This window comes from Neofelis nebulosa, chromosome 5, assembly GCF_028018385.1.
Source record: "Neofelis nebulosa isolate mNeoNeb1 chromosome 5, mNeoNeb1.pri, whole genome shotgun sequence".
NCBI classification, from domain to species: domain Eukaryota; kingdom Metazoa; phylum Chordata; class Mammalia; order Carnivora; family Felidae; genus Neofelis; species Neofelis nebulosa.
In genome coordinates, this window is record NC_080786.1 from 85,976,391 (window position 1) to 85,989,096 (window position 12,706).

Below are 12,706 nucleotides of genomic sequence, written 5' to 3' on the forward strand. Positions count from 1 at the left end.
CTCAGGTCATGATCTCACAGTTCGTGGGTTTGAGCCCCGCATCAGGCTCTGTGCTGACAGCTCAGAGCCTGGAGCCTGCTTCAGATTCTGTTTCTTTCTCTCTTTCTCTCAAAAATAAGAATAAACATTAAGAAGTGGCTTTAAAAAACAAATAAATGTGACAGTTGTTAACAGATATGTCTGCAGTTGTAGTTAATAATAAAGTTCAAGTCTGAACATAAAAGAACTATGCCAGAGGTGAGATTTTTATTGACTTATTATCATAATTCTTCAGCATACAAAGTATTTAATCAAGTATAATATTTACAATTCTTACATAATGTACATTTTAGAATAACTATAAAGATAATGTACTTTTTGTTCCATTTACAATGACAAACTACAGTAAAACTACATTCATGAATTAGATACAAATCCTCTACATACTAATAAAAAGTAAATGGAGTGTTGGTTATACATTCTTTAAAATATTCCTTTTCACAGGTAGCAAGAAATATTACATGTAATAAGTCTTTATGACTGGAATGATCCAGAAATATCACAAAGCACAAGTAAACACATATAGAAAGGTAGCTCATCATTTCCAAAAGTTAACCTTTAGGCCTTTGTGTAAAATAAATGTTGCCAGCAATATTTATAATGTAGCAAGCTTTCCCTGTTTAAAATTAACACCCAAGGCAGGGGGTTGTTGAGGAAAAATAAGAAAATCTAGAACACAAGTCAGTGAAAAGACCAATGCAGAGAAAAGTTTATTTAATCAAACCTTGCTTCCTTCTCCTTATTTAAGTGGATAAACGTATGTAAATGGAAAAAGATGTCCACAGAATCGTATTTATAGATGTTAGGATTCAGCCAAACTGAATCCAAGCCCTAGGTTACCTTTCATTTGGAAACATCAAGACTTTGGTAAGTATATGGTGAATTAAAATGACCTTACCATGTTTTGCTTTTATTAATGTTTGTTATTACAAAAATGTAATAGTTCCTATAATTTAATGGCTTCAAATCCTAACCTATTCCTTCAAGATAATTTTATATCCAGGTTCTTCAGAATATTTGCAGTCTTTGTTATCAAAACACAAGGAAAGCTGGCAGGCATTATCAGATTTTGCTGCTTTATAATGATTTCAATTTATTTCATGGTACAAGTAAAGTGCCTCTGACTAGTAGTCAGACAGGGGTTCTGGTGTCAGCCGTGCCATCGATGAGAAAATCAATGGCTCCCCTCTGTAAAACAAGAGGAGCAGCCCAGGATCAAAGAAGAGAAACGACGGCATTCTTCAGAAGTCCTAGTGTAAGAATCGGGTGAGACAGAGTAGTACCGAAGTACACTGCGAGCAGAAGAGAAGACAAAGGGATGCTGTGATAGTTTTACCATGTTTCATCCACTCATTTTATTTGTGAGAAGCTCTGAATCCAAAAAGGAGAGTAACTACTAGTCAGTGCTCTTTGCACTGTATCATGCAGGTCTGAAGTCATTCTGGACATAATAATTCTATAAAAATATATCCTTTTTCCTGCTCCTGTCCATGGTCAAAAGTGCTATCAAACAGAAAAGTTAATATGGCAATATAAGAGTGGTATGGGAATATCTTATTATCCAAAATGGGTAGTAAATTTAGTCTTAAATACAATTTGGTTTATTGTCATGTCTATACTTTACATGTGTAGAATTATATTTTTAAAATACTGCTTAACACATCACAAACTGAAGTTGTCCAGCCTGCAAAGGTATATTTTTTTTTTTTCCCAAAATGCACTCATGAAGAACCAAAGTACATATTCCAAATTAAATTATGTTTTGGAAAGTAAACATCAAAGTTCATTAAAATCAACAGTGAAGAGCAGTATAAATTAGGCAAACACTGTAATGTAGTGAATCCCTGGAAATTTCTGTATTTCTAAGGACTGTAACAAAGGTAATTTTTAAATACCTTAGAAATCTTAAACATATAGGTGTTACAAGGAAACACTGCAAATAACTACTCAATTACCTTTAGTCTAGTTCTAGCGTGTGAGACTGCATTCTATGAGCCCTTGGCAGTTAGTACTGCTATTGTTATTTTGATGTTAATCTAGCTTTTAAGTTAGTGCGCTAATGATAATGAGCTAATAGAATACTGACTAGGAACCAGAAACTAATATAAGCAGATCAGTTAGGGAAAGAAAACAAAGGGCAAGCACATTGACTTATGAAGCCCAAAAGTATGATTAACATTGTTTACACTATAATTTCTCATAATGCATTGAATAATTCACAGCATAATAAAACTCAGATTTGTTACATACTATATAAAAGCTATTAGTTGACACAGCTAAATTCACCTTGGTAAGAGCCAATCTACTTTGTGACTGTGTAACACTAGTAATTGACTTTAAAGCCTTGCTATATTTACTGCATCATTTCTGCCAAATTTCATCCAAACTGAGTCTTGGCATGTTCAAGAAATCAAGCCACAGGAATGTATTTTCGTATTGCCAGGCTCAGTATACTGTTAAAAGATTTAGCTTTCTCTGAAGATATTCAGAACCATGATCATCTTTTAAGTGAGTACCCTTCAAATACATCTCTGATCATTAAATTTAGGTAGACACTAATTACTACCACATTAACAACTCATGATGCAAGCCACAGGAGTTAAGAGTGTCATAAGGAACTGCCGTCACAAGGAGAGATCCCGGAGGTGATCTGAAGCACCCAACGGCTGGATCCAAAAGCCAAACTGTCCGGGGTTCCCAGATAAAGGTTAGGAGCTTCAGAAGTGAAGCCCTACGATTAAACAGGAAGTCTATATTCTAATTCTACCAGGCTTAGGAATAATTTCACATATTATTACTTATTATTCAGGAATAGGCACTACAAAGGAAAGGTGAGGCCCTCTTTTTCCTTTGGTTTGTTTTAAACATATTTCCTTATCCTTGAACTTTTGGGACAATTTCAAAGTACACTCTAACAAAAAGGTTTACAAACCAGACTTTTGCAAAGCCAGACGACCTGTGACTATGAGGTGAAACAGGGAAGATTTCATAATGTTCCTGTTATTGTTGCAATTAAAATACAGGCTGTGGAAGTTAGTATTTTCTTAGAAATATTTCATAAATATATTTTATCTTTATCTAATACACTGTGATTATTACTAAATAAGCATTGTATGCACACAATTTGGAAACAAATATGGAAACTTTTCTGTGACATGAATTTACTTCAGTGTAATTCCTATTTAAACAAATCCTCATTTGACATTCAATCAACTTATAAAACTCTAGTTATTGGGGGGAAGAATGTTAGAAAACTTATTATCTGCCAAATTAAATGTAATCTTTCTACTTGTTTGATAACCCAAATTTTTAAAATTCTTATTTAGAATTTGGGTATCAATAATATTACTTACATGTAACTTGTAAAAGATTAAATTTAATTGTTGACAATTATTAGAAACCATAAGGCAAATTCCTTATTTTATACTCCTGACAAGATACGTCAATCAAAGATGGAATCAGACGAATTTATAGCATTTACATGATAAATTAGTAGATCTGTAAGGTTTTGGAATTCAAGGGTCTCTGTTTCATGTAAGCCAACCACTATATCTATATATAGATGGTATTAATTTAAAATCATATACACTGTGTATAAAAGTACACAGGATAGATGTTGAAAAAAATTAAAAACAATTTATCATTATATAGTTCAGTATAACCTAAGAAAAACATGAGTTTTTTCTTTTTCAGAGACTTTTCTTTCACTCAGTGCAACAGCAAAAATCTATCTTGAAAAGGACAAATTTCAAATATAAAAATGTTCTACATTATTTTATAAATCAACTTTTCCTTTAAAAATTACAATTTGATGAAAGCATAATTTTGCAACATTCAAGTAACCTTTGAAACATAGTTTTATTACATCAATAAATTTGTCAAGGTTTTAGGAAATCAACCGAACAATGAAGGACTACAATTTCTTTAAGTAAGAATTCTTTTGGTGATTAAAAAAAAAAAAAAAAATGTTAAGGGTTCTTTTCCTTCAAAAAATGGAGTAACTCTAAAGGACTTGAGTTCTGTCTACTTTGTACAGCCATTACATGTATGTTAAAGTACACAACAATAACCAGACGTCTAAGGAGTATCACTACATTAATGAGCAAACAGGGGAAACATATTCTCTAGTTCTGATAATGAAATTACGTATTGTGAGTATGACAGCTAGGCTACCAAAACCACACATGAACCACCAAAAATCATCAGGGAGGCTAAAGACAAGACATATTCTTCAGGCAGGCAGGACAGTTGGCTCCCACTTGATGCAGACATGCTTGACTGAATGATCCTGGGCACGATGCATGGAAAACAAAAACCAATGCTACCAACCATTGGAAAAAACAGAAATTTTGTCTAACCTTAGCATCTTGTAACCTAGAAATGGCCTAAGTCTAGATTTAGCTTTATCTATAAAAAATAGCCCTTTAAACAGGCTTTTTTTTTTTTTTTTTTAAATAAAAGCGGTCCTTAGGTTCTTCTCCCAACTACTAGAACTCTATGTTTTCATTTATAAAAATATCAATGAATGGGTACCTTTTTTCCAAACCACTCAATACCTACTAAAATTAAGTAGATTTAAGGCAGTAAAAATTTGTGAGTTTTCAGACGTACACATTAGTACATTAGGGGATCATTCAATTTAATCTTTTCCCCTTCTTTAAAAAAAACTCAGAATTTCTGTGAATCTTGTTGGAAACGATTTAGTTTCTCTGGATTATTGGATGCCATTTGGGAAAAATCACGAAAAATATCCTGGTAGGTTTCATCACCTGCATGAAAGTAAAATAAAGACACTTTTAAAATTTATACAGTGAAAGTGTTAATAAACAACATTCATTTTATGGCTAGTAACTATATTATAATTAACCATACGCAAATTTTACTCAGATGAGCATATTGGGGAGAAAAAAAGACCCACTAAATATAAATGCTAGAAAAGCACATAGTGAAAGAAAAGAAACAGCTATACCTGAGAAAAGCACCTCAGAGGCAGCCACAGAGGAAAGCTCAGAGTTAGAAAAGAGCAAAGATGCAAGTGTTTTAGAGCAATATAAAGAAATACATTTATTTACATAGAAATAAAAGTCATTCTAAATGAGGTATAGTAAACAAGGCATTCTTTAAATAAATATTTCCCTTGATCAAGGCCAAAAGAAAAGACCAATAACAAATACTAATGCTTCTGATGGATGCAAGTTATTAATAAGACAAAACTGATAACCAGGTGAGCAAAAAAAAAAAAAAATCCTATTTTAATAATTATCTTTGAGCTAAAAGGCATTTTAATTTAAATAGCATGTGAAAAAGAAATTCTTTACTCAAACTTAACTAAAAGTAATACACCTAATCCACTGCTTACGGAGCTTATAGAATAATAAAGCCTAGAAAAGGACTGTAAGATCAGTTTCCTATTTCGTCAGAAGTGTTTTGCTTACTGTAGGTCATATGAGCAAGAATGCTATGACAAAGGGGAATAAACACCAAAGATGTCGGTTAAATTAGCATAAGGCATGTATGTACGTACATACAAATAGGCTCATAGAGAAGTAGATTGTAGATACTGATACTATAGCCAACTGAATACTATTTTTCTTGCCATGACAAACTAGTTATATGCACACATAAAGATTAATTCCTCAGACCAAGGATTTGTATAAAGTAAAATCTCATTTTCAAGATCAATCTTTCATCATATATACTTCTGACAGACGTTAGGTTTACACAGAAGCTTAGCATAGCTCTGTTTTCAAGATGTAAACCGTCAAAAGTGTTTTAAATGATTATTGTTGCAGCATGGTTTTATAATTATTTTCCATAACATATCTTGCATCCATCTTATTACAAACTCATTGCTACAATTGTTAATAGTGCAGTTGATTTTATCAGCTTTTAAAAAGCAAGATTTTTGAGGCAATAGGTGTCATACCAAAAGCTAGAGAATCAGAAAAAAGGTGGGGGGAGGGGGATAAAGATCTAGTATAAAGGTCTAACAGCATAATTCAAGATTTTCAATAAAAAAAGTTAATACTTTTAACCTTTAGTCACTTTTAACATTTAGTCTATGTAAAAAGCAAGTTATTAAAATCTCTATATAGTTTTCATTTAGTCCTGGAAATTTTCTCATGACCTGAATCAATCTACTTTAAAAAGAAAAAATACAGTAAGAAGAAAATCTTGATAGTTGGTTAAGAGTAGCATCTAACTCATATCATGTTATTGAAACAATAAAAATGAAATTTGATATACTGGAACAATGGTTAAGACAATCCAATTACACCCATGATTTTCTAAAAGGTAAACTCCCATGTTAAAAGACAAACTACAAACCTATTCCCATTTTTAGCCATTCTAAAAGATATAAAATAAACTGAGAAGAGACCAACATTAAATACTAACAAACTATACAAAATATTTAAAAATTCGTATTCTTAGATGTTGAATTAAAATACTGAAAATATTTATTGTAAACATTATAAAGATTTTTAAAATACTATTTAAACTTGAGAGTCTGGAATTTTACTTTCCAAGGAAGTGTAAAGTGCAGGTTATAATACAAAAATAACACACTGATTTTACCATTCAACACCAGAAGTAACTTAAAAGGCACACATTATACATTCAAGAAGAAATAGGAAGAAGGATCTAGCAGACGCTAATGCCAAATACTTTACAGATAGCACCAGATGAGCATTCGTAAGTATTACAACAGTACAATGGCAATATATGGCTTCTACTATTAGCAATGCATATTTTGTATAACAAACTGTAGGGTTTTTTCTTTTTTGTGGTTTTCCAGCTTTTGTTCTTAAATCATCTAGTACCTATTACACGAGTACATTTTAGTAGAACCATTGTACCATGCAAAACAAATTATAAGATCTTTTATTCACTGAATTAAATGCTTCCTTGAAGGAAAGTGTTGGTGCTACACTAATCATTGGTTTCACGAATACATTTTAGAGCTAATACAAGACAAAAGGAAGTCTCACCTTCCACACACACAAAACTTTCTGTTAACATTCAGTTTCTAACAAAACATTAATTAATGGACTATCAATAAAATACCTTTCTTAGGCCTCAAAATATATTATCAAAAAACAAACATTACAATAACAATAGTGACTAAGATATTTAATATAGTTAACATAAATTGAGCTTCAATGTGATTCCTTGAAATTTAAATATAATTCTAATCATTTAGAATTTTTCCCAAGGCAATATAACTTGTCTACACTAGCATACATAAACAATAACCCATAATTCGCTGCCCTGGAAAGCTCACATAAGCACATTTAACAGTTTATTACAAACGATAAGCAACTAATCACCCAATATTTGTAATGCTAAGTTATATCCTTTAAATTACTTAATCATATTCTATTTCTCTTCAGAGGGTTAACTTTTCCATGTGCCCAGACAGTTCAGAATTTTTAAAATGTGGACTTCTGTATGTCCACTGATAGTTCAAAATAGTTTTTGATTTTTGGTATTCAGAATATCCATTGTAACAGCAATGATGATGATCCAAGACTTGTTGATTTTGCTCTCGAAATGCACTCCCCTCAAAGAGACAGCAGCATGTGAGACCCCACCTCTAGGTGATCAAGTATATGATCCCGCCCTTCCTGGGCTGATTACAGCTTCCTTTATACAAATAATTAGATCAGGGACCAACCTTTGCTAGCGACATACTTGCATAACCAGTAGCGGCTCACTAAAGTGGTGATTTTCAACTGGCTGAGAAACTCTGCCAACAATCAAGGGGAGTCATGGAACCAGAGACTGTGGGAACCACCAAAGTGGTTTCCAACGACTGAGGGCGGGGCGTGATATTTCACTCACTCACCCAGTCCTCTTAAGAGTTGTAGGAACTGATAAAGAGGGATAGATCTTCCCTTCAGGAAACGTGTGCTCTTATATCGCCTTGCAAAAAATAGAAAGTTTCAGGTCCTTAGGGTTGTATATAGAAGGTTCAGAAGTGTGGTTTCTTAGAAATAAATCCACGATTCCCAAAGATTATATCTGAGTCTTTTAAATAATAGGGCTCTTCGTTATCAAAAGATCGAAAATACCTGCATTTTAAAATTACCCAAATTTCTGAGGTATTGCTAGGCAACAACAACAAAAGGATCTAGATAAGACAATCAACCAAAATCAATGAGAGAAAAATAACAGTGACAAGTGGAGGGGAAAGAAAGACCCTACTGCCTGAGCTAACGTATCTGTTCTCCAAAGACTTGTGAAGGAAAAGAAAAGTAGCCAGGGAGCAATTGCTGTGCCATTTCACCGCGTCACCTGTGTAAGTATAAAGTTGCTCTGCTTTGCATGTGAGACCTTCTAAATGGGTTGAAAATCTATCATCAAGATCATCCCCAAATAGATCAAAATCCTATTTTATTCTTCTGATACACCATTTCCAGAATTCTGATCTATTTTTAATCTCTAAAATTTGAGAGTGGTGGAAAAGCCTGGTTTGTTTTTGTTTTTTTTTTTTTTGAGGCTTTTTTAATGTTTATTTATTTTTGAGAGAGAGAGCACATGAGAACTGGGGGGCAGGGAGAGGGGGGACAGAGGATCCAAAGCAGGCTCTGCGCTGACAGCAGCGAGCCCAACATGGGGCTTGAACCCACAAACTGTGAGATGGTGACCTGAGCAGAAGTCAGACACTTAACCGACTGAGCCACCCAGGCACCCCAAAATGAGGCTTTTAAAACATTTTTCGGTCAAATAAATTGGAAAAATTCATTTTTCTACTGGGGAATGGAAGATGCATACCCATAACCTTATACATAAAACGGCAGTGAAAGAGACATTCGAATGCTCCTAAATGGTGGCAGAAGAAGCCCAAGCAATCTGGGTGGAACTAGAAGTCACAAGAACATAGAGGCCCTGTCCTTTCAAGTTTCCCAACTCCGAAGGAAAGTTGACCACTGACCTTATGACTAATCAGTTGGGTGTAACTTCATCAGCAAACTGCTCAAGGAAAGAACAGCTGACCAAACATTTAAGTTTCAAATGTCAGGAAAAAGAATTGTTTAACTTAAAATCTTGAAGTTCACTCTTACCTCACAAATATCAGGTTGTATCCTTTGAATAATTTTTATTTTTAAAGTGCTTAAACACAAAGGCCTTAAAAATGGCCTAGTAATACCCTCACTTAAGTATATCTGTTACAAAATTATAACTTATTTAAAATCTAACATTCAAGTTTAAAACAAATGGGTGAAATTCAGAATTAATGCTGAGACTTCACCCTTAATCAGCACTCTTACATCTTGGTGTATCGTGAGTCAGTAGTATTGTCTGATCCATAGGATTAAAGTGGGACACCCTAGATTAGAAGTATCTAGCTGAAGTGTCTCTGTTCTCAAAGTTCTTACTTGTTCCCTATTAAACTAGACCAACAAGAAGTAGTAAATACAGTCCTCTGAGAAAAGAATGGCCCCATATTAATTATATACTAATCCAGTTATGTAAAGGTTAATGGCTGAAGCTAGCATAAAATACAGAAATCTCAAAACATATTTAAACAGGAAGAATAGATGATATTACCAAGCCACTTTTAAAATAATACATTAATATTCATTTTTAAAAGTTAAATACACTTATTAAAAACTAACATTACAATTATTTTAGTCATGAATTCCTGAAATCCTTTACTAATACTTATATGAATTTAAAACAGATAAATTAGGAATTCATATATTCAAATTCATGAAACTGGAGATCCAATGATTACTCTTTTCTTCGTGAAGAATGTCTAATTAGGATGTGTTCCTCAAAGAAAGGAATCTGATTAGCAACATTTCTTCCTTTTCTTGACATCCTGACTCAAAGGTGAAAATTACACAAAATGAGACTTGGGCTGATCCTGAGTTGAGATTTCTCTAACAAGTTTACTTTACCATCAGGTTCATGAAATACTGTTCTAAATACTTACATTTACCCAACAGATAATGTACAATTGCTCGGGGCAAAGCTACAAGGTAAAGTGAGACCTTTTCTCTATACCTTTTAAACTAACTCCATTCCCATTCCGGGCTTCTTAAACTACTAGTAGATTTTATTTTTAACTCTAAAACTTATCTTTAGATCAGAGTACAAAACTCTTAATTCAATAAACTTTTTTCTAGGCATTTTCCATACTGTCTTTTTATATGCCAAACACATGGTGATTTGTATTTTTCCCTGAACGCAATTCATGGAAATTCCCTGAATAACAAAAAGAAAACAATTCTGTTATATTCACTTGACAGCTAAAGAGAATTCCAAAATGAAAATGACCATTGTGCTGCTGTGAGGGTATAAATATAGGTCACCATTCCATCCACGTCACTGGAATGTATATGGAAGACATCTGTACAGCAGGTAAAGAAGTCAGCAGCCAAAGTTGAACACAGCAAGTAAATGTGTACTGTAATAGGAATAGTTACGGACTTCTAAAGGCTCGGGAGTTAGCCGCTCCCGAGAATTCAGTAAGTACAATACATAACAACTCACAATTTACAAGTAAGTTATAAAAACTCCAGAATATTAAGCCACTCTGCTAAAGAACTATGAATCTTCCAATTGTAAACTAATAAATTCCTGAATGCATTTCTTATACTGCATTTCAGTATGGTTATTAGTAGAATATTGACCTGGCTGTCCATAAAGTCCTTCTGATTCCCGCATCTCTTCATTCATTCTTGCTAAACGTAACCTAAAATCAAAGGAAAGGATTTTTAGATGAAGTATGTAATGAAACCACAAACCAATGAAATGTATAAGCAGATAAAACGCACACTCTTTTTTCTCTTCCTAGTGTTTACCACTATAATAGATGGGGTTTTAGTTTTAGTTTCCCTGTATACAATTCTCATGAGAGAGTATAATAAAAGATTTCTTTTTTTAACTATTTTATTTTTAAGTGATCTCTACACCAAAACTGGGGCTCAGATGTACAACCCCAGGATCAAGAATCGCATGCTTGCCCACCAACTGAGCCAGCTGGGTTGGCCAGCTGGGTGCCCTGACAATAAAAGATTTCTAACAAATACACTTCATCACTGTTTAAGCAGGACCTTTGGAGCACCTCCAGGAGCTTACTTCCTGACTTCAGAGACTCCCCGGCTTCTCCAGCAACTGTTCAAAGTATTGCCTCTACAGTATGGAATGTCCTACTGTACGGTTTAAGTTTATTCGGCTTCACCCTGAGGTGAGGTAGTTCCAAAAATGTAAATGGCATGTGTTATGTCTAAATAGTGGGAACGTATTTTGATGTATTAAATGACCATAGGTTGCTAAGATTTTACCAAGGTTACCATTCGGTTAGACACTCTTTCGTGGGGTATTCATCCTGGCAGCAGGAAGATATACAGCACTGGATTAAGAAGGCAAGAATTTCCTTCCATTTTTGTACTAACTTTAAACAATTTTGAAACAGGCAAATGTCGCCTTCAGTGCCCCTTCCTACTTTTCACTGTTTGTCTGTCCTTCGGGCCACCCACCTTCAGGCAGTGGGTGCACTGCCCACCGAGACTTAGATCACCCTCTTCTAACGTGCACTTCTGGCAACTGCAGCATCTGACATGAGCTTTCCCTCTCTCCAAAATACTACCACTCCCTTCCATCTCTTTTCATAACCACTGTGTGAATTAATAGCACCTTAGGTCTCTCTTTGGTATTTGGACTTTGCAGAGAGGACCATTACTTCAAAAAATTATTAAATGAAACTGAAGTCTTCACACAAAGTAAAATGAGAAAATTTAGACAATTTGGGAACAGATATTTCTGAGGTAAAGGGGCCATTATTATAAGAACTGCCTGGGGGGCGCCTGGGTGGCGCAGTCGGTTAAGCGTCCGACTTCAGCCAGGTCACGATCTCGCGGTCCGTGAGTTCGAGCCCCGCGTCAGGCTCTGGGCTGATGGCTCGGAGCCTGGAGCCTGTTTCCGATTCTGTGTCTCCCTCTCTCTCTGCCCCTGCCCCGTTCATGCTTTGTCTCTCTCTGTCCCAAAAATAAATAAAAAACGTTGAAAAAAAAAAAATTAAAAAAAAAAAAAAAAAAAATAAGAACTGCCTGGGAAGCTGCATCCAGGGTTCCTTTCTCTATGCTATTCCTATCTTTTCTTTAATAACTTCTCTTTCTCCAATTGTGAATCTATAATAATTTAATAGTTCTAAATTTTCCTCCAATAGTCTCCACAATTACAATAACCTCTCCAGTGGGGAAAGGACACTGAGTGCAGAGAAAGCATGTTTTACTGTTTTGCCTTGTGTTTTAATTTGGCAGGGATCAGGGAGGAGTGATATATGACAAGGCAAGAATTCTCAGTGGCAGCTCAGGAGTTCAAGGCAGTTGGGAAAGTTTCCCTTTGTAGGTGACTGAGACTCAGTAGTGTGAATGAAACTATCAATACTCATATAATAGGGGATCAGTAATTCTGGGTTTCAGGCAACACAGAACAGAACGAGTAAGTGACTTCATACAACATATTTCCTACATCACAATAAAGTGTAAGTGGCAATCACTTTTTTAGATTCCAGTGTAAACAAACAACTTTGATCTAAGATGAAAATCAAATTAAGATCTCAAAAGTCTTTCTTTAACAGATCATATTCAATTGTATTCAAACATTAAAAAACAGGTATTTTTATCTTAAGATAGAGCATTCATGTAAATAACTC

The 12,706-nt window shown here is 34.3% G+C and overlaps 1 protein-coding gene across 7 annotated transcripts in view; it reads right to left on the minus strand.

Annotated features, from left to right (window-relative positions):
- Window positions 1-224: 224 nt before the first annotated feature.
- Window positions 225-12,706, minus strand: part of ACAP2 (ArfGAP with coiled-coil, ankyrin repeat and PH domains 2) — a 157,592-nt gene continuing 145,110 nt past the window's right edge. For all 7 annotated transcript variants that reach the window (XM_058730904.1, XM_058730902.1, XM_058730903.1 and 4 more), the window contains 2 exons: window positions 10,680-10,741; window positions 225-4,808 (listed from right to left, as the gene is read on the minus strand). In XM_058730904.1, coding sequence (XP_058586887.1) covers window positions 4,708-4,808; window positions 10,680-10,741 — 163 coding nt within the window. In that variant the 3' untranslated portion in view covers window positions 225-4,707. The remainder of the gene's footprint in view (window positions 4,809-10,679; window positions 10,742-12,706) is intronic.